The following is a 22,419-nucleotide window of genomic DNA, read 5'->3' as shown; positions in this document are numbered from 1 at the left end:
TACCATTACCTTTTGCTGTTTCTTCTGCCTTCAGTGCCTCTTTAATTGACTAAAACTGACATAAGTTGAAACCTAGTCTGGTTTGGCTGACTTGGTTTGAAATAGTACCCAATGCTAAAGCAGAGCAAACACCCAATGCACAAACCCAGTGTGTCCCATTCCATGAGCCTTTCCTGCTGATTTAACTCCCTTCTTGATGGTGTTTTGCAGATTTTGTCTTCTTTACATGGTTCCTATTTCTTCCCTTCCTATTACAGTTAAGCAGGTTATTTTCTTTATTAGCTCCTGTGTCCATGACTGTTCAAGGCTGGCAGAGTCCCTCCTGCCACCAGTGTAACTCTGTCACAGCCAGATGTGCTGAAAGTGGTCTTGGATAAAAGCACCATATTCACAAACCAGGCTTTGTTGTAGCTTTCAGTTATTTTTCTGCTCTGTGTCTAAATGGAGTGGGCTTGTCTGGCTTTTGTATCTCAGTGATAGCTCTGCACACTGAGTCAAAGGGCCAAATCTTTTGATGCAGAGAAGCATCACTTGTATCAGAATCTTTGGTAGTGGCAGCTCAGCATCCCACCCAAATCTAAGGCTGTGGGTAGTTTTGTGGAAAACATGGTCAATCTAATTTGTAGATTGTACAAACTTACTCTCTATTTTCTTTGTAAACCATAATGGAACCTGATGCCAAATAAGTTAGGCTGATATTAAAGCCCTTGTTTATTTTACAGTGTATGTCTGTCAGAATAAATATTCAATGTATTACAGTTTAAAAATTATATTTCAAGTATTGTAGAAACAGTAACTTCTGCAAAGCTGTGTGGAATGGATTGTGGAATTTGAGTGCTGTTGAAGTAACCAAATTTTGAAAAATAAGGTGATTAAAATTGAAATCTGCAGATAGTAATAAACTGGCTTGGATAATTAATTTGGATTTAGAGTTGCTTAATTTCTCTTGGCATTTGCAAATCCCAGACTGACTTGTGGAATGTTCTTGATTTCATTGAAAACATGTGTGACCGTTTTTGAGGGCAACAATATTTGAAGAACAAAGCAGTATCTGTATCTAAATGGAGGTGGACAAGAAAACTTTCAGAAAACACAGCTTATGTCATTTTGGGGGGCATCATGTCATCTGCTTTAGAGCAAACAGGCTACAAAGGAATTGAAGTCTGCTCTGAAAAAAGATTTACTGTTCTGAATAACATTTTAAATGCATAGCACTAGAAAAGCTGGAGTTTAAATCTACCATTTTCATATGAAAATCTGAATTATTAATTAGGAGTAGATTCCAAATTAGTGGAACTTCTGTTACTTTTTCAGAGTAAAACAAAATACTGTCATGAGTTTCTATTTATTATCCTACATTTATATATTTATATTAGAAGATGGTATTTAATAGAATTGCCAGTATTTCTGGAATGAAACTGATTCAGCAATGAGTAATGAAGAGTGTTACTGAATTGGGCTCATGTTAAAATACAGATTTCTGTTGTTAAAAACCTGTCTCACTATAAAAGTATCTAACTGGTAATGGAAAATATTATCAACACTTTCTGTATGGTGATACTGCCTTTGTAAATTAATTTTAAGTTGTCTCTGTGTTCAATGAGACTAAACTTTTTTTTTTTTTTAATTTTTATTCATTACAGGACCAGTTTGACAACTTAGAAAAACACACGCAGTGGGGTATTGATGTTCTGGAAAAGTACATCAAGTTTGTAAAAGAAAGGACAGAGATTGAACTCAGCTATGCAAAGCAGCTTAGGTAAGTTGATAAGTAAAATTCTGGACTTTGAGTTGCATCTCTTCAGAGCCTGTAATCAACTTGAATTTTGCTGTGTCAGTGGTGATTTTGTTTATAATAATGGCTTTCAGAAAATAACTTTAATTTAGAGATTGGAAAGTAAAAGTTAATTTAAGATCCTGTTGTATTATATCTGCTAGTAATCATATGTTTTGCACAAAGAGAGGTTGTTGAGGTGGCTGAGCAGCACACTAGGGCTTACTCACAGTTTATGCATGATGAATGGCTCAGGCTTCGAGGACAGCACTGTAATGTTTTCCATGAAATTGGGGCTGCTATGCAAAAATGCTGAAGGGTTTAAGGATTCAATGGAATAATGATCATTTGTTAGGAGAAGTTTAGGTTTTCTTTTACTAAGACAGGCCTTTGTTGAATGTGCATGGGGAGGAATTACAGGTCAGAAAGTCAGCCCCAGCCCTTGGTAATTTTTACTATGTAGTTAAGAAGGTTACAGCCTGAGATTTGAATTACAGTTTTATGATCTTTTGAGGTGTCTCCTGATCTCTGTCTCTCAGAGCAGAGATTTTTGTCAATTTATCTCAAATAATTGCTGCTGGGTACTTTCTACATGTCCATGTCTGGTTTGATTGTAGTCGGAGATGAGAATGTGTGAATCAGACACAGAAAAATTCTTCCTTGAGGTCAGGTCCTGGGGAAGAGGTGCTAAGAACCCTCCCACAGGAGCAGATATCACCTTGCTTTTCCCAGTGAGGTAGAAAAAACTGAGAATTGATCGGGGTGAGAAGGGAGTAAAGCACACAGGGGGGTCCTGCTGAACATTGTTGGCAGCCACTGGTGACCAGTGCTGGTATTAACTGGGAGGGGGAGAGCAGGATTAATTATTCCTAACCCCTCCAGTTAACTCACCTTTTATTTGCATGGTGATAATAAATCTTGAGAACTCTTTCCATTATTATTGGCTTTTAAAGTTATGGGATCTGAGGTTTCAGTTGATCTGTGTATTTAACAGAGTTTCTATTAAAAAAAAAAAACCTCACCCAGAATTTGCTTGTGTTTGAGTGGAGTGGAGATGCACAATGGCCTGTGATTCATGAGGAGCTGGTTGTAGATAAATCCCTGCCTTGATGGTTGTGTGCTCTCCCAGGGGAATGCCAGGAGGGTTCCCCAGGGTTTCTGCTGCAGACAAGCAGGAAATAGAAAATGACTCGTGCAGGAACAAATTGCTCACATCCTATGGAGAGGAGCAGAGGGTGAATTACAGAGGCAAAATGAGCTGGAACAAAGAGAGTGTGACTGGACTGGGAAAGCCCAGCAGAGTATCTGGGTGAGCTGGCCTCTCTTAGGAACAATCTTGCACTAGACTCACTGGGGTATTCAGGATGACAAATTCCAGGTATAAAGAGCTTAATTATTAAAATAAACACCCAAACAACATATAAACAAAAGTGAAAGATTGTTTTACCTGTGGCTATGTAGAAACTATGAATTCCTGAGCTTTATTTCTTCTTCTGTTCTAGACTTCCCAAAAACCATGGTCTATTTGTTTCCTGCCTCTCTGTATTTTTATGGTTTATGGACAAATACATCTGTCCCCAAGGAGCTCTTAAACACAGGGTTGCTTGCAGACACCTAAAAAGTATAAAAGAAAAAAACAAAAAAAGGAGACTTGTCATGTGTTGAGGTAAAACAGTGCTGGACATTAAAAAAGAAAAATAAATCATGTATCTGCTTTTATTTAATAAGGGTCCTTAAGCCTGGTGCAAACCTTTTTTGTACCACATCAATTTGGTGTAAAAGGGCTGCATCACATCACTGCGTGTCATAACATGCAGAAAATGTTATTAAAAAGAGGCAGGTTAACTCCAGGTACTCCTGTGGATGTAACTCAATTTTGTTTGTAGCGTAAGTAAAGCTGCTGAAATTTATTTCCTTCTGTACAACTTGTACTTTCTGTTCCATCCCTGGGTTACCTAACTAGCTATTGCTCCTCTCTATCTATCTACATCTCAGCCTGGTCATCTATTGAAGTTAAATTTTCTTCGATTGAAAGACATTTCTTTATAATTCTGCAGATGTATATTTAATATTTTTTGGTTAGACTTACATCCCATTTACAATTAGCCTGGTTTGGGAGTCCAGATCTGACTTGGTTATTTTCTTAATTGTTTTGCATTGTATTTATTGAATCATTAAGCTAGGCTGGAATGTAGGAACTATGGTAGAATGCTTCTTTTAGGTATTTTAACTTCCATGGGACACAGATGTGCTGGATGCTGTGCTCCCAGTGCTGAGCTGCTGTGTCCTTGTCACTTCCCTTGCAGCACATGCACTCAGAGCATCACAAAGGGTGTCAGAACCCTTGCCTAATGTGATGATGGATGGATGGATGGCCTCAAGGAAAATGTGTTGGAAAAAATGCTTCAGGTGTCAGGATAATCTGAGAATCAGAACCCCTGATGTCTGACATCTTTCTCTCACATTTGTCACCCAAGTTGAAATATGGGAGCAGAGAAACAAGTTGGAAAGGCAGAAAAAATGAGGCAGAATGAAAGGCAAATAGAAACACTCATGGAGATGGGTGCTCAGAGTGGCAGAGAATCTTTCCAGAGCTGCTTTTGTTATGTGTCAGCTCCCTCTGTAATCATTGTTGGCACTGAAGGTGTCACTGTCACTGCTTCCTGGGCAGTGCTGGTGGCTGGGCAGGACTTGTGGATTCACTGGCACTTGTGGGGGTTTTTGTGTGTACCTGGTTAAACCTACATCTGATTTTTGAAAACAGCAAAAAATAATTAGAGAACTTCAATATATAGACTCCATTTGTGTGTTGTGTAAATTGCACAGAAGATAATGAAGTGTTTAACCCAGATGCTAATCCTTGGTAAGTGGTTTTTGTCTGTGAAAGCAGACTGTGGATTTTTCCCCCCCCCCTCAGCTCTGTAGCATTTCTGCACCTTTAAAGATTCACAGGAAGCCAGTTGCTGTGTGTGTCAGAATTAATTGGGCAGCTTGACAGTACAGGGAGATGGAGTTTGACTGTGTGAAAATGCCTTATTACTGTAGCCTTCTGTGCTTTTTTTCTTGTGGTTTTTCCTTTCCCCTTCAAGCTGGTGCATGGAAGGAGGCATTCCCATGGCATACAAGGGGTGCTGTAAAATTTATTTTCATCATGCAGAACAGTTTGCAGAACCCTTCCCATTCTGGTGGTTGGTGGAAGCTGCAGAACTAGAGAAGTTAATTTTTCAGAGCATATTCTTGGAGAGAAGGCACAGACTGAGAGGGAGATACTCATTTGGATCCCTTCCAGTCAAGATACTTAAATTTTGAGGAACACATGTTTGTCTGTGCAAATCTGCCAGCGTTCTGGCTACTTCTCTGCTGGGGCAGATGCTCCTTAATTCCTCAAGGAGAACAAAAGGAATAAGAAATGTGAGATGGGAGGCCCTGCTGTCCCCAAGTCAGCAGCAAAACCAGCATCAGCAGGGAATGGGTTACACCTCTGAAAAAGCAGTTTCTTTACAACTTGATGTATTCTGGGACTTCTCCAAAGAGTTTGGCATGGATAAGTTGATAAAACTCAGTCCTCCTTCGGACAATGATTCCATCAATACTCCCTGTGTGCTGCTCTTCGTCACTGAAACAACCTTGTAAAACTAAACCAAATGGCTTCCCTTTCCCAGCAGGGTGAGAGGCTGCCAGAGAGAACAGAGTAATGGGGCTCAGTTTAGGACAGAGGAGCACTGAAACATCCTTAAAATTGCTCAGCTCTGTGCTGTGCTGCAGTGCAATGTGCATCCTGGTCCTGACACCAGCAAGGTGCACTCAGGGCCAGGTGGGCAGCACACCTTCCCAAATCCCTGGGTTTGCTGCTGATGAGAGGCTTGTGGGGCAATGAAAACCATCCAGTCACTGTCAGATGTGCTCACAGCAAGCTTCAGGTTTCTTATTTAAGATACAATCACTCCAAGAGCATATTGGTGTTTTAAAATTAAATCAGTAGTTGGCTGGGGGATAATGAGATACAATCATCTGTGCTAATTAGGATAATCAAATGTCACACTTCCCCCAGCATTAGTTGATAATCACAAAATGAACCCCCTTTTGCTATCTCAGTTCAGCTTCCCACAGCTTTGTGAAGGTTTTTTTTGCCTTCTAATCATCCTGCTAAATGCAGGCAAACCTGCCTGGCCAAGAGTGTCATCTGCTGCTTCAGATCTCCCTTTCCTGGGCTGACTCCTGCTCTAAAAGAACCTCTCCCCTAGATCAGGTGAAGGAGATCAGTGCATCAGCAGAACCAGAACCCAGCTGTATCAACTTCATGACCTTAATTTAGCAACATCTTGGGCTCAGAATCTGCTGCTTTGTTGTAGATAGAGACTGAAGCAGTGTGCAGCCCATTGTGAGTGTCACTACAGCACAATCAAAGCCTGATGATAGTCATGCTTCAGGAGAGGTGTCTGCTCACTGCAGATAAAAACTACAGCCTCACAGAATGTGTGTGCACCTACAGATCATCAGTAAGCTTCAAAGGATATTTTAAAATTTTATTTTATGTCTCTTTATTTTTAATTTTAGGAATCTTTCAAAGAAATACCAACCCAAGAAGAACTCCAAAGAGGAGGAAGAATACAGGTATGTTCATGATCCCCTGCTGGGTGAGCATACATTGATGAAGGAATGGCAAAGTTTGGGTCATCACCTAGGATTTGGCTTGTAAACCCAAGGTTTTAATGTCAAGGGTAAGAATACAGACACCACAGATGCAGAAACAGGCTTGTGGGGTAGATACTAAGGAGTGGATTTGCCCTGTAACTACTTAGTTCCCTTATGTTGCAGTTTCTGGATGCCTGGGTTGGGGTTTTGGTTTCATTTGTTTTTTAATGTGCCTTAAAAACTTCAAGCCAGACTGATCCTGGTTCTCTGAAGTGAACAACCAAATTCATATCTGCTTTCAGCAGGAGCAGAAGCAGTTGTTAATTTTAGCATGAAACTCAAGCACTCTGTGTAAGTATTAAATGACTCAAACAGGCTGACAACACAGATTAGTAACTTACAAAAGGAGTAATGTTCTAACACCACAGTGGCTCCTGGAGAGCAGGGGGGAGGATCAGGGTTGTACTCCCAGTGTCCTGGGGCTTGCTGCTGTTGAAGGATGTGGCACAGCCTCACCTGTCTGCTTGTGATTCCCCTGCTCAGACCTGTCCCCATGGCAGGGGATTGATGCTGTGCTCACAGGCAGAGCAACAAAGTCCAGGAGATGAGACACCACAGGTCCCTAAGAACACGCCTGCCCTTGGGGAGAATAAAGGAGAATTTTCTAGAAGATGAGCTTCCCAGCAGGCTCTAAATAAGAGTGAGAACCTTTCCCCTTAGAGCACTGTGACCCCTGAGTTTCTCAGCGTCAGGGTTTTGTAATGCAGCTCTGAGGGAAGGCATGGCAGGGGCTGACCCTCAGCCTGGTGCTCCAGGAGGCTGCTCTGCCTCTGGAGAGCCCAGCAGCAGCCTCAAACCCTTGACCTTGAAATTTGACATGTTTCAAAAGAGTTTGGATATGGCTCCAATTGGATGATGATATTAATACAGATTTTTTGGGTCAGCCCTCCAAGCTGCTCTCTACAGCTACTCCAGTGGCTTGTGTAACAGAGATAACAAGCTTTTTGCTTGCTTTTTAATTTATGTTTAGGAACATTGTTTGGGAATCAGTTATTTATGCCATTGTTTCCTGAGATATTGATATTTACACAAGGAAGATTATGTTACCAGCACAGTGGCTGTTTTGGTCTGTACCCAAGATTAGGAATAAATCTGCCTTTGGATAGCTCTACCATAAATGGGTATTTTGAATTTACTACAATGGGTTTTGGCACATCCTTCATTGCTGAAAAAGGATATTGGAGTTGAAAGATTCTATGTGATGTGGCACATAAGATCCTGAGCATCCTTTGCCCTTTATAAATACAGTCTTCACCTCAGTGTGGTTACTTCATGTCTCAAAACAATGTCTGGGGATTTGTCATGTGACCTTTGGGTGCCTCAGATGCTGCTTGGAGACAACCTGGCTGAAAATCAGCTTTTTCAAGCTCATTGTCAGTCTCTAGTTCTGTGCCTTTTATATCTTGGGATTTTTTTTCAACTGGGATTTCTCTCATTTCACATCTTGACTGTGAATATTTCTGCTTGTAACGTTTTTAGTCCCTTTTAGTCCTGTTTTTAGTGTCTTCTGTTTTTATTTTCATCTGATACTTTTTTCATCCCTACTTCTACCACTCCATTCTATTTCCTCTAAATATCTCCATCTTTGCTTTGATTTTTCACCTTTAGATGATGTTACCAGTGCAGGCCACTACTATTTTAGAATTAGAATAATAATAATAATAATAATAACAACAATAGTTTTTCTGGTATGTAGTAGTGTCTTGCTGCTGGCTTCCAGCTGCCCAGCACAGCCAGCTGGGGTATTTAAATGCAGCTCTTTTGGCACTGGGCTGAATATACCAGTGACATAATCTGCTGCTTCAAAATTTGTGTGCACAGATGTTTCTTCCTTTCAATAATACATGGAATGCTCTATGGGAGATTATTTGATATGAAAAAATAAACCTTGTGATGGAAGGTACCAAAAAAATATGGGTTGACAATGAACAGCTGGTTAGTAAACTCTATTTATTTGAAAACTTTATGAACTATATCTGATTTAAATCAAATTTACACTATGAAAAACTTTCTTTTCTAGGCTATGCTGGCCAAAATTTTGCTTGCTTAGACAGGATTTTTCCAGGTAGGATATACTGATGACTCTGTGCACTGAATTGTAGGAATTGAGAGAATACAACTAGAAATGGTTGGTGAGTAGAGATTAGAAAACTGAAGCCCCAGAGCTGTGCTGATAAAGAACCTGGCACTCTCAAGTGGTGATATTTTAAGAGCCAGTGTCAAACTGTCTAAATTGAGATAGACTTATCAGACAACTGTCAGTGTGCGGGACAGGCTTCCTTTGGAGAAATTCCTTCCAGTGAATCTGTGCTAATTCATTGCAATGCTAAGTGCTTAAGGAGGATCCCATCTCCCTTTGCAGGGTGTCTGTCAGGAAATAAAGAGACTAAAAATGCATTTCTGTCCTTTGCAGGTACACATCAACTAGAGCCTTCCTAGCCACTTTAAATGAGATGAATGACTATGCTGGCCAGCATGAGGTGATCTCAGAGAACATGACCTCTCTGATCACTGCGGAGTTAACGCGCTACGTGCAGGAGCTGAAACAGGAGAGGAAATCGGTAACTCATCCTTCTTTATTTATTATTCACAAGGAATTGCTATTTAAGACAGCTAATTAGTGGTAGTGGAGTTCAGTGTTAAGTGAGATTTATTTGTAGTTAATAAACATGAGCTGTGCTAATGAAGTGGGTTATGTGCCCTGGCCAAGTCGCTGAACCATTTGAATCAAATGTTATAAAATCAGACAGGAATGCCTGCAGGAGAATCCCTCCTAAATAAGGTCAGAGACCCATCTGTGCTTAAGGCTCTGCTAGCCAAAAGCTTGCTTGGGGAAGAGTCCAGCAGCACCGTGTAAAGCCTGAAATAGAGGAACTGCAGTGCTGAGGCTGATTGAGGGAATTATTTGGATTTTGATTCACATTTTTTGTGCTTCTCAGCCAGATCTGGCCAAGGGGACTCTTTAAAAATTATTTTGATAAGAAATAGGTGATTTATCTTGTTTGAAGGTGTGGAATGTGGTTTTTCAACCTGTTGTCCTTCAAGACTGGTAGAATTAATAGCTTTATGTTAGTGCTCTATTGCAGCTGGTACGTTAGGGACCTGTGTGCCTGCTGCAGGAATGATCAAAGCTGATTAATTTGCACATCACCAGCTCTGTAAAATGGATAGTTGAGATGTGATTTCCTTCCTTGCCTTGAACCCTTTTATCTCCTGCATGTGTGAGCACAGAAGAAGGATTCTAAGCACTACAAATACTCACAGAACAGGTATAAAATGACTAAGCAAAGTGCAAAGGGAGCATCAGAGCATTATATTTCATTTCCAAGCTGTTGGTCTATTTTGGAAAGTGCAAAAATACTCCTGCAGAACTTATGCATTTATAAATAGTCCCACTAAACACTAAGCATGTGTTGAGGTGCTGTGTGGGAGCAGAGCCCTGGAAATCACCACCTTTTTCTAAGTATAGCATTAGAATGATAATTCTGTCAGCAGAGGAAAAGAATATATTGACATACCTTTAATCTGCAGAATGGTGTGTAATCTTCAGCATGGAAAGATGTTTTACATACAACTGTGATGGGAATGTTTTCTCAGCCCCTCTGTGACCTTGTATCCAGCGTGGATCTGTGCAAAAAGGAGAAAAAAAAGAAAAAAAAAAGTAGCATTCTAGTGTGGCATTTTTCTGTCAGCTCTTGTTTTTTGCCTGTTTTTTCAATTACATGGGTATATAAGTTGATTGGAATATCTAGATGTTTTAAGTACCATGGAAGAGGGCTTGCAATATTTCTTGTAAAGAACTTGAGTAGTAACTATTGCCTTTTTGTTTTGTTTGTAAACTTTTCTAGTAAGTATGGCTCATGTAAGTAAGGGGTGAATGACAGGAAAATGAGTGTAATATTGGCCTAGTGATAAGAACAGGGGAACAGCAAAAAGCAAGTGAGTTGTATTTACCTGCTGTTGCTGATAATTACTGGCCTTTAACAGAGAACAGTTGTCAGTCACAGTTGTTTTGTTCTTGCAACATAAATCAATTTTAAAGGAATTAGGAATCCTTGTCTGGTTCCTGTAGATTTCTCATTCATGAGAAAACGGTGTTGAAAAGGAAACTGTTCCCACCCTCAGGCATTTTTCATGCACAGCCTCTCACTTCATCCTGTAACAGCATTGATCCTGCTGAGATCTGCAGGAGGGAAGGGTGGATGTTGTGTAAATATTACAGAGAGCTGCAGCATAGGCAAAACCTTTTATGATATCAATTAATGAATGACTTGGTATTTCCAGAAATTTTGTTGGCAGAGTTCTCATGCTCACTGTTTGTTCTGCCATCAGCTGCTGTGCTCCAGGTCCAAAGAATCATTTGGATGAGCCACTCCTGGGGTTGGGTCCATGTGTAGGAGTTGGGAGACCCACATTCTTCTCCACTGAGTCTTGAATTAAGTCATTCAGGTGTCCAAATACCTGTAAAAGGGTAAAATTTCCAGTGATTTCAGCATGGCTGTGGTAGATAAGCACTTCTGCTCTTTTGGTTGTACTTTCCCACCTGGAAGATGGAAATGATACACACAGAGGTGTCATAACTATAAATGTGTGAAAGATGAACTCAAGTCCAGCAGAAAGTGGTCAGACAAATCAGAATGGGGTTGGAAGGGTCCTTAGAGCTCATCCCATTCTCCTCCTGCCATGGGCAGGGATAACTGGACCAGCCTGTGCCAGGCCTGGCCAGCCTGGCATTGAACACTTCCAGAGATGGGGCAGCCCCAGCTTCTCTGGGGCCTCAGCACCCTCACAGGGAAGAACTTTTTCAACTATTTCTAAATACAGCTTCTGTTTCCAAAGGAAACCCCTTTGATGCACAGGAGTGTTTGCTGGAGTTGTGAGCACTGAGTGTGACTGGTCATCTTTGAACACGTGGGGGCTGGTGCCTGCCTGCTCTGCTCTGTTTTTATGCTCATTTAGCTCTATTGATTCCAGTGGAATTACACCAGCAGATGATTGGGGTCACGCAGTAATAAATCATTTCTTGGCTTTTCCTTGGCCTGCAAGTGATGCAGAACTGATACTGTATTGTGCCTTACATTGGCTTTATGCTGGGTAAAATTCATCTGGCATGCAAATTGGACATATATTGGGTTTGTTTGGCTCTCTGAAAGGTGTGCTTGAAGGCTGCCTATGTCATGTTTTTTCTATAAAAGATGGTTGCTAGTGGTGAAAATAAGGAAAGAAGCAACTGATCAAAACCAAGACAGGACAATTGTGCACGTTGGACAAGTGGGATGATGTGCAAGGTCAGTGCTTTGGTGCTGTTGTTCAAAAGAGAGATACCTCCTTTTTCCCCTCATCTGATTTAGAACTTGGGAGAGTTCTGGGTTAGCTTTACATTTTTTCAGATCCTGTGCTTTGTTGCATGATGGCTTTTGACCTTTAGAAAGTAGTTGCAAAAAATCAGGCAAAGGCTCCTTGTGTGAAACTTAAATATTTTTAGGAGCAAAGGTACATCAATGACTTTATCATTTTACACATTCCTCTTCCATAAGATTGCTCCCAATGTTGTCAAATGAGTTGTTTTGCCCTCACAGTCAGTAAGTCATGTACACACCCTGCCTGCTTTTCACACAGTGAGAGGGAGAACTCCTTGTGTTGTTTCCGTTCTTCCCAGCTGCCCAGTGAAGTGAAACTATAGTGCAGTTCCTCACTTGAACTTCTTCTTGTACTCTCTTGATCTTACTGTGCCCATGCTCTCTCAGGAGAAATTCTCATCCTCAGGGTCCTTGTTAGCTGGCTACAAGCTCAAATTTCAGTTCTGTGTTGTGTGAAGTGCATGTCCCATCCATATTCCCCTTGAGGTTGTTGAGGTCAGATGTCCATGACTGAATTGCTCTTGGAAGATGTCATCAAGTCACACAAATGAGGTGGGAATCACCTCTGGGTGGTTCAGGGAAAGAACTTGCTTCTGCAGTCATGCTTCATGTCACCCCAATGTCACCAAAGCCTTACTTTGGGGTGGCTCTCAAATGTGTCAAGTTTGACCTTGATGATGTTGAAGGTCTCATCCAACCTTGTGATTGTGACCTGCAGTATTACAAAATTGGCTCTTAATCTTGTCCATCTTTGACAAAAGAGAAGGTGGTGATCCTGTCATGTCAAGATGAGTGTTTGGACTTTACTTCACAAGCACTGACATGTAATGCACTTCTAGGTTGGAAATAGGTAAGATTTAGTGCAATACAATAGAAATGTACTGAGCCAACCATTGAGAATTTTTGGTTTTTGCTTATTTTTTTCCCTTAACACTTCACAGCACATGATTGATTTATACATCCAACTATGGCTGAGGAACCCATCCAATTCTGTGATTTGGATAGAAATTCAAGAATTATTTCCTGGAGCCATTCTGATTTAGATCTCTGGTCACAAACTAGGTCTGACTTACAGACTCCTCTGGCAGCAGCTGCTCTGTGTAGCCACTGCTCATGGCGGCTTTGCTAAAAATGTGTTTGGGAGTCATGAACTATCCCTCTGATTACTGCTGCTGCTCTCACCTCTACCTCCACCTCCCCTTGGGGCTGATCTGGCTCTGTACAATCAAGCATGAAAGTCAGGTAGAAGCCAAGGGCTTTGCTGCAGACTGAACTGGTGCAGCACTGGGATTCTGTGGTTGGGAGAGAATTTACCTGATGTCAATACATTCCATTTTGTGTGGGGATAGAAGGGGAACAGGGAATGAATGAATCCTTATGGGTACCATGGGGGCAAAACAGGTCTGGTTCTTTCTGGTGGACCCTCCTTGTGTGCATTCATCCAGGGGGTGCCTCTCAGAGGACTTTCTGTTTCTTGTAGGTTCTCAGGTGTTGATGAAAAGTAAATAATTGGAGGAATTCTGTCACGTTCACTCATTCTGAATAGTGCCCTGTTCTGCAAAGAGTCCTGTGGTTTTCCAGAGGATTTCTCCAGCATGGAGCAGGCATGAGGCAGGGTGGCAGCACACAGCCCTGTCAGGGGCACAATGGATTTTTCCATGTTGCATTTGGGATGTGCCTCAAGGTCTGTGTGTGTTTGGAGCACAGCTGTGCACTGTGCTGCAGGGGCACAAAGAGACTTTGCTGCCCTCCAGAAGTCACAAACCAATGGCCAAGTGAGGGGTGGGGAAAGGAAAAGAGTGACAGTGAAAGGAAGTGATTTGCCAAACTTCACATTGATGCAATTCAAACCAAGCTTTCCCCAACTCTTGTTTTGCAACCAACTCACTTCCAGCTCATTGCCCTGTGAATGAAGGTCTTAATTTTAATCTAAATATAAAGGTATTTGTGGGAATTTGTTGTGCTTGATAAATACACTGCACAGCAGTCCAACTCTAAATATTCATCCTCTTTCTTGTGAGGTATTTCAGCTGTATTTTGTTAAGTTAAATTGTATCAGTAGAGTGTTAAGTGGTAATTATTAAAAAATTTAAGAATGCAGAAATTATTTAGGAAAGTTCATAATAAATTGTGTTTTTATGGAGCGTTTGTTGGTTTTCACCAAATTATGGATAGTAAATACAATGAAGCTGTGTTAAATATTGGTGTGTTATCCTGGAATTGTGCTGTGAAGGGCTGTTCAGTGAGGGGGGAAAAGCAAGTGCTTATTATGGAAGTTTCCAAAACACTTTTGTGTGGGAAACTAATGCTAATATCCCACCAGCTGAAAGGTATAATGTGACCTTTGGATTTAGCAGGATTCAAAGGTGAGACCACTGAAGTTCATATCCTGCTCTTCCCAGTTTTGAATGGGTACACTGAACTATGAAATGATAGCCCAAATAAATAAATTGGCTTCTGTTTACCACATGAAGGAATCAGATTGGGAAAACAAAATCTGTTTACTAACAAATGTAGTTCCATTTTCTGTGAATTAGTCTGAATACTGCTCTGCACAGCAAGAGCCTTTAGGAGGGACAAGATGAGAGATGCCTCCTATGAGCAGTAACATTTCCTGCTCAGTGCATGACTGAGAGGTGCCTGAGGCTGAGGGGGTTGAGCATTGGCCATGGATGCATTTTCCCTTTGTGTTCTGCCTGTACAGCCACAGAGATTGGCCTGAAAAGAAAGAGCAACAATAAAGCCAGATGAGTAGTGCATATGTTAATTGTGGAGAGTGGTGTTCATCCAAGCCTGTGGTACATGTGGGCACATTCAGCTGGCTTTTTTGCTGACATTTAATATTTTATATTTCTGTTACAAGTCTTGGTACTTCTGTGTAGGTGAATGTGTGCATGGGGTCTATGGAAACACTAAGAGTATTTCCTTGCATATTGAGGCATTAGCTTGTACATTTTCTAGTTTTTGTAGTGCAAATCTTCCACAGCAATGTCACAGACCATTTGAAATGACATATTTTAACTGTGGATCACTGGAAGGAGAGCTTGGTGACAATGCTGGGAATGAGAAGAGGTGGAAGCTAGAGCAGCATGTTCCTCTAATTTCATTGAAGGATATAAAAGCACAAACAACTTTTCACACCATAGTTTTAGTAGTAATGATGAATCTCCATTTGAAAAGCCCTAGGTTTACTTTTGTGGACCACTTGGGCACTGGTGAGCTTTTAAGGATAAGAACTGCACCAACCCTAGGGCTGGGTTGGAGGAGGGCACATGATCTCCAAACAGCCTGTCACACCTGTGTGCTCACTGGTTCCTGGGCCTGCTGGCCTTGCTGCCCTGAGGGCAGGTGGTTCAGCAGGACCTCTCCAGGAGCTGGCCAGAGCAGCAGAGTGCTCCTGAGGATCATCCTTAGCTCTGCTGCCATGGAGCTGTACTGGAAGCTGCAGGATTGCCTCTGTGCCTGAGAAGAAGTTCTGGGTTCCAATTTCCAGTATAAGGACTTTATCTGTCATATGTAGCATGAAAATGACAAGTTACCATGAATATTACTGCCACAGTGTCTCTTAGGTTTGTGCCAATCACCAGGGAGTCCCAGAATGGTTTGGTTTGGAAGGGACCTTAAAGATGATCCCATTCCAACTCCCTGCCCAGGGCAGGGACACCTTCCACTGGCCCAGGCTGCTCCAAACCCCATCCATCATTCTGCTGTTACAGCTCAGGTACAGCAGCGGCAGCTACTTCAGGTTGTCATGTGCAGCTGATCTGGAATTTGAAGCCTGGGAAGCTTTGGTCCATAGTGCTTATTAAATGGAATTTCTTTGGAATGCACCACTCCAGGAGCAGATACTTCCATCAGATTAAGTACAGATATTTGTATAACTTGTCCCAGGCTCGACCAAGTTGATGAGTACATGTTAAGAATAATGTTCCTATGGATATTGCAAAGGAGAACAGGTTATGCCCCAATATCAAGTAGCTGATAAATATGTGTTAAAATAGTCATGAATTTCATGTCAACATTCACAGGACTGTCTTATGCTCCTCTTACTACAACTAAGAGACATAAGACCTCAAGAACATGTTGCTGTTTTTGGAAACAAAAATTTCTTTGGAGGAAACTGTTTCCTGTCTTTGCAGCCAGAAAAAGAAGAACATTTGACAAAGATTTTTGCAAATGTTGCTGAAAAAATTGAGGAAAAAATAGTGTTCTCTTATTTCCGTCTCTGGTGTGCTTTAATCACTAGCCATTATTTTAGAAATCACTTGTAACAAAAATGGAGATAAGAGTTTGAATTGGAGGATGGAGTACTGTATTTTTATTTATTATCAGTGTGAGCTGGGAGTACTTGTTACAGAAGCCAAGGGTAACTATTTTGTCAGTCTGCTTTATTATCTCACATGTAAATAGAAAAGAGAATAAAGCACCCTTGCCTTAGATATATTTTTGAGAATTCTTGAAAAGGATGTTGTCAAATGAACCATATGCTAAGCATATAAATTAAGATGTTTTTATAATTATTTCTAATACAAACACTCTATAGATCTACAAGTCTTTAGTTTAACCATGTAATCAACTCCTGTTTGTTTAAGAAAAACAAGGCTGTGTTATTACAGCCTTTTGAAAAATGTTTCACAGGATCAGTTTAGACAGAGCCTAAGGAGCCCTGTTGTCATGCTGGGAATTTACATGTTTCAGGCAATTATTTAATTTAAAATTGCCCAGGAACTCTTCAGCAAAAGCACTGGAATGTGTTGTCCTTCATTAGATGCTTTTAGCAACATCTTTTCTCCTGCTTCTCTCAAAAGGTCGGGGGGGGAAAAAAAAAGGATAAGATGCATCTTCTAACAAGCTGTTGTTGTCTGCTGGGTGAGCTCTGGGGCTGTGTAAACCCTCGTGCATACCAAGGAAGTTTTGCAAAAATATCCTGCTGCTCCTAATTGTGGCAGTGCTGGCAGGAACAGGCTCTGCATTGTGGGACCCTCGCTCGCTGCTCCCGGGGTTCTGATCAACACGGCTGAAATCTGAGCCCAACAAAAGTCAATGAGAGGTTTGTCTTTGATTGCACAGCAGCCAGGGTTGCTCCCCAGCTGTTCCAGACACAGGCAGCATCCTAATGAGGAGAGCACACCAATCCCCATGGCTGCATTTGCAAAGGGAAAAGCTCATTCCTCGAGCTGCGAGGTTGTTGAATACAACAAAAGCTTTTAAAAAGTTGAGTTAAACCACAGACCTCACATGAGCGACTTAATACTCTGATAAAAGTATCTCAAGTCTTAATAACTGAATTTTGCAATTCCAGGAAGAATTTCTTCATGGAAGGGGTTGGATTGGGCTGTCCAGGAAGGTGGTGGAGTCACCATCCTTGGAAGTGTTCAAGGAGAGACTGCATATGGCACTTGGGTCTGGTTGAAATGATGATGGTTGGTCATGAGTTGAGCTCAAACTTGGAGATCTTTTCCAAACTCATCTGTGAACTCTCCTGAGATCACCTAAAACCTGGATTATTGTGTTAATCCTATGAGCTGGAATGGATGGAGTTGTCCAGTGAAAACATGGCCATTGTGGATTGTTCAGAGCACCCTGGGACACAATGGGCTTTGGCACAGGGAAAAAGGACAGTTGTGGACATGTATGGTTTGAGCTTAGCAATGCTGCTGTGTTTTAAGCCATTTAGTTGGTTTAATAGTTCAATAAAATATTGCTCAGGGAAATCTTAAAGTTGGCACAGTGTTTGCCAGCCAAAGACTGCAAAATACAGACTTCAAGGTGATTTAGGGGAGGTTGACTTAATGAACACTAATAACCCCAAACTTTTCACTTTACTGTGCTTCTAATGTGTTTTTAGAATTCTGTGGAAATGGGTGAAAAGTCTGGAGGAAATCATGGCATGTGAGCCACCAACACTGCTGCTAATGTCTCACTGACACACTTGAGGTGTGATTTATTAATTGAATATCTCGCTCATATTCTGATTTTTTTTAAACAGTCTGATTGGGGCCATTAGTTTGGACATTCAGTTTGAGTGGGGGAAAAAGCAATATTGTATGAATTACTCTAAATTCATCTGTGTGCTGCTGAAATGCCTGTGACTAAGAGTGGTAGTTTGCCATACCAATTATTTAATTTGTTCAAAGAAATTTATTTAAATTAGAACTTGTATCTTGAAACCTTATCAAGGAATAGTTGAGCTTGGAGTTATTTTTGCTGGGGTTTTGGAGGGGAGGAGGTGAAGGTAAAGGACATTTGCTGTTTAAGAGGATTGTAAAGGAAATGAGTTTGCAGAAGTTGAAGATAGTGCATGGTTTGAGGAAACTGGAGGCTTCCTGTATGACTTTAGGCAGATCACTTGACCATAGTCCCTTGACTTTTCTAACCCATAAAATTGGGCCAGTGAAGAAATATAGATAGTTGGAAGGTCCCACTTAGGTGCTGTATATAGAAATGAATTTTTGGAAGGCAGAAATTACCATTTGAGGGCAAAGATTTGCAAAACCAGAAGTGCCTTAGCTCACAACAAGGATATATATGGGACAACACAGCAAGAATTAGGGGTTATAAGTATATTTAGAAATTGGTTGAACTAAAAAAAAGGCAGTATTTCCCTGAACTCTTCAAGATGTGATGCACCTGCATTTATCACTATTTAATATTTCACTATTTAATAATCTTCAACAATGCCCATTTTACATCTCAGCATTCCATTTGTGCAGAAGAATTAAAAAAAAAAAGTATCAAAGTGCAGCAAAATCTGAACTGGATGCAGTCTCACTGCTTCTTGTATGTACTTTCAGAAGCTTGTGCAGCTTGTTTTACAGAGATGACAAATTTGGAAGTAACAGGGATGGCTTGTTCAAATGACATTATTCAACTACAAAGGTTTAAAAATACACATCCTGTTATCTGATGGGCTTTTGTTTCCAAGTTCATCCTTCAGCTCCTCTCTGCAATTGTTTCCTGTTAAACAAACCTGGCATGTTGTTTTCCTGAGGTTTATGGGTCATTGACAGTATTGGGTTTCACACAGTCCAGCTGCTCCCAAATCAGGTCCCTTCCTACCCCAGCAAAGTGGGGAGCACTGAAATGGGGGCTGGTGGAAGCAGGGAAGGCAACATGAATCCATCAGAGTCATTTTACTTCCAGCTTCACTGTTAAGGCTTCCACGAATTTCATGCTCATTAGCAAAATGTTGAAAAATGTAGTGTTAAATTACAGTTGTTCCTTGGGACTGTTTTCCTAAACTCTAATGACAAAAGCTGAAACGAGGAGCCCCTGGCAGGGAAGAGGCAGCATCTGTCACACACGGCGTTGAAAGGACTTGGGGATCTACAAAGGGAACTGAAATCAACTTGGAGCCTTTCCCTGCCACCCAGCAGTTTCACAGTGATGTCAGGGTTTTTAATGTCACAGTGTGGTGAGGCAGTGTTTGGAGAAGGTCTCTGCTGTCCCAGCAGTGCCAGGCTGTCACTGCTCCCCCTCCATGGCCCAGTGGCCACACGTGCTCCCTCCTCAGAGGGCAGGAGCAGAGCCAGAGCTGATCATGGCCTGTGCCAGGATGGAAAACATTTCTGCCACTGGGCCTCTCTTGCCTGCTTTAAGAATTTTCCTGTGGAGATAAGCACCATCCAGACACACAGAGCTGTAGAACGTCCCTGTGCTCAGTTCTAGGTGAGCATCCCTCCTTAGCAAGCAGTGTTTGGGACTACAGATAGCCCCCAGGGCAGCCCTGGTGCTGTTCTGTTCTTGCAGACATGTTGAACATTACTGTGATATTTAAAACTAAATGAGCCTGTTGGACATAGCATGATAGAGAATTGCAGTTTTGGGGCTTTTTGCTGTCATGTCTGATGGAGCCAGAATGGCAGCTCTGAAATGTCCCTCATTCCCCTGACCCAGGAAAATACCAGTTGCTGTAGTGGAAGATGCAGGGAACCAAGGAGCTGCCAGCTGTAAAGTGCTTGCAGGCAGATTTTTCTAACTGTGGCATTTTGTAGCAGGTTAATGATCTGGAGTGTGAGCTTTTTTTAACCCAACAAACCATAGGTATCACATTCCTTAAGATTTATGGAAAATCTGATTGCACTTGGGCGTGAGAGCACATGAATTCTAGTGGGATTATCTGGCAATATCTGGCCTTTATTTTCCAAGTTTACTTTGTGACACCATTCCTGTATTTGAGTAAAACTAATTACCAGTAAATAATACAAAAGAAAGACCTCTCTCTTCCTGTTTCAGTTTGCTTCATTATTTATTTTACAGGGTGGTGTGTGGAGGGGAATAACCTGTTGTAGCAGTCAGCTGGGTCTGGGGTCTGCATTCACATTCCTGTCCAGAGCTGGGTCACTGATTTCTACAATGATCTGGAATGAATTGCTGATCTTGAGGGAAAGCCAGGCATATGGAGGAACAGCCTGCCCAGAGCAGCTGTGGCTGCCCCATCCCTGGAAGTGCCCCAGGCCAGGTTGGACAGGGCTTGGAGCACCCTGGGACAGTGCAAGGTGTCCCTGCCCTGGCAGGGGGTTGGAACAAAGTGTTCTTTGAGGCCCCTTCCCACCCAAACCATTCTGTGCTTCTACAGAGGGATAAACTCTAATACAGATTAGATTCTTTGATAAAGAACATTGTGTAAGGGCTAAGAACTGTTACTTAAACCAACTGCAATTAAGGTTCTTGTTCCAAAAAGCACATCAGGAGAGGAGTTCCTTGTTTAGCTGACATCTCAATTTAAAACTTGTGTTACACTCACTCTCTGAGCACTCACTCACCCCCAGTGTGTGGGAGAGGAGGGATTCTGGAGGGACCCATGGCACCAAAAACCTCTTGAGAGGCAGGAGCAGCTGGCTTTGACACACAGCTAGTAACTAGGAAGAAAAGGGGTTTTTTGTTGAGTCTGAATGAAAATCAGGACAAACATCAGTTGTTAGAATGTGCCAATCAAGTGCATCTTGGTAAATTCATGTAGAGAGAAATTTTAATTTAGAGCCAGTGTTCAGTCTGTCACCAAAGAAATACTCATCAGATAAAAGTGCTTCAGATCCCATGATATGGGAAACCAATAATTATGAGATACAGCGAACAATACAAGGTAGAATTGCTAAAGGGATTAATTAGCTTTAGTCGAACTAACCACTATAATTGATGCAAATATCCATCTGCAGCCTGCTGAGACATTAGATAGTCATCACACACCTGCTCAATTCACCAGCCTTGCAGAACACAGCTGTCAGAATCATTTCTGCTTGGGCTTTTTCTTGAGCATACTTGACTGTTTGTTCTTTTGTTGTTCAAAATGTTTTCTTTCTCTTTTCTTTTTCTAAACAGCACTTCCATGATGGCAGAAAGGCACAACAACACATTGAAACTTGCTGGAAACAACTTGAAGCAGTAAGTGGCAAATTCCTCAGAGGTGACATTTAAGTCATTTATATATTGTTTTCAAAGAGATGGTTCCAAATGTTTTATTTGGAAAACAAAAGGTATATGGGTAAAAGTTGTAGAAATGGGATTTTTAAAACTCTGCTGTCTTAAATACACTCACAGTCCTGAAAAAATCTGTTTTAACAGAACATTTGGCTTCTGTGGGCTCTTTGTCTATCACGAGCAGCATTTCATTTGATATGACTTGAAAAGTGTGCTAAGCATTGCTGAAACTGCAGAGTCCCTAAGGGTCCTGCTCAGATATTCCACTGCTAGTTGAACAGCTTCATAATGTGTGAATAAATTGAACAGGAACGACTCTTGGGCCAGGTGCTGCTTCCCAAAAGTAAATATACATTGGAATTGTCTTTCATGTGATGAATGAAAAGTGACGCTGTAAGTACAGGAGAGGATAGAAAAGGGGTTATCAATGACCAAAAGTCCTACTGGCAAATTTATAAATCTTAGTAACTCCCTCATTCATTTACAAAAATGAAGGAGTTAAGTGTTGGAAGAGAATTATTCCATCTACAAGAGTGGAAGTGATGCTAAAAGGGAAAAATACTGAAATATGAGCAGCCTGGATAATGGAACCAAAAATGTGCCTCTGGTAACTCCCTTTTTTGAAGTTCATAAATATGGAAATGTATTCCAGCGTAAACAAGAGAGCCCTAAAATCCTTCAGTTGTTACAACAGATTGCTTTAGTGGCAGGCATGAATTTTAGGCAGAATTTGGGATCTTTTTCTTCCCATAATGAAGGTTTCTGGATTTTCTTGTCAGAGTAAAAGGCGGTTTGAACGTGATTGCAAAGAAGCTGACCGAGCACAGCAGTATTTTGAGAAAATGGATGCTGACATCAATGTGACAAAAGCAGATGTTGAAAAGGTGAGTTGGAGGGTGGAGACTGTTTGTAAACATGGATGTGATAGGTTTATTTCTTCAATCCTCCTGCTAGGATAAACCCTCTGAGGCTTAATGCCTTACTTGAGTCAGTCTGCTGGTTAATTAAAACCTGGGAGATCTCTGCAGACACCTTTATTTATATAAAAACTCTAAACAGATACAGTCAGGTTTTTTTAGTGGGTGGTATCTCAGTTTAACAGAGCTGATATGGCTCTAAAGGAGTTTATGCAAGCTCAGTTTTGACAACACCCCAGGTTCTGTGTCAGCC

The 22,419-nt window shown here is 41.3% G+C and overlaps 1 protein-coding gene across 21 annotated transcripts in view; it reads left to right on the top strand.

The window, feature by feature from the left end:
* The window catches only part of FNBP1 (formin binding protein 1), a 93,173-nt gene that overhangs the window by 27,610 nt on the left and 43,144 nt on the right, over positions 1–22,419 (top strand). For all 21 annotated transcript variants that reach the window (XM_036394247.1, XM_036394262.2, XM_036394261.2 and 18 more), the window contains exons 2-6: positions 1,644–1,759; positions 6,332–6,388; positions 8,883–9,030; positions 21,151–21,213; positions 22,029–22,133. In XM_036394247.1, coding sequence (XP_036250140.1) covers positions 1,644–1,759; positions 6,332–6,388; positions 8,883–9,030; positions 21,151–21,213; positions 22,029–22,133 — 489 coding nt within the window. The remainder of the gene's footprint in view (positions 1–1,643; positions 1,760–6,331; positions 6,389–8,882; positions 9,031–21,150; positions 21,214–22,028; positions 22,134–22,419) is intronic.

This window comes from Molothrus ater, chromosome 20 (genome assembly GCF_012460135.2).
Source record: "Molothrus ater isolate BHLD 08-10-18 breed brown headed cowbird chromosome 20, BPBGC_Mater_1.1, whole genome shotgun sequence".
Classification (NCBI taxonomy): domain Eukaryota; kingdom Metazoa; phylum Chordata; class Aves; order Passeriformes; family Icteridae; genus Molothrus; species Molothrus ater.
The sequence above is the reverse complement of the archived record's forward strand: the minus strand, read 5'-3'. Positions and strand labels throughout refer to the sequence as shown.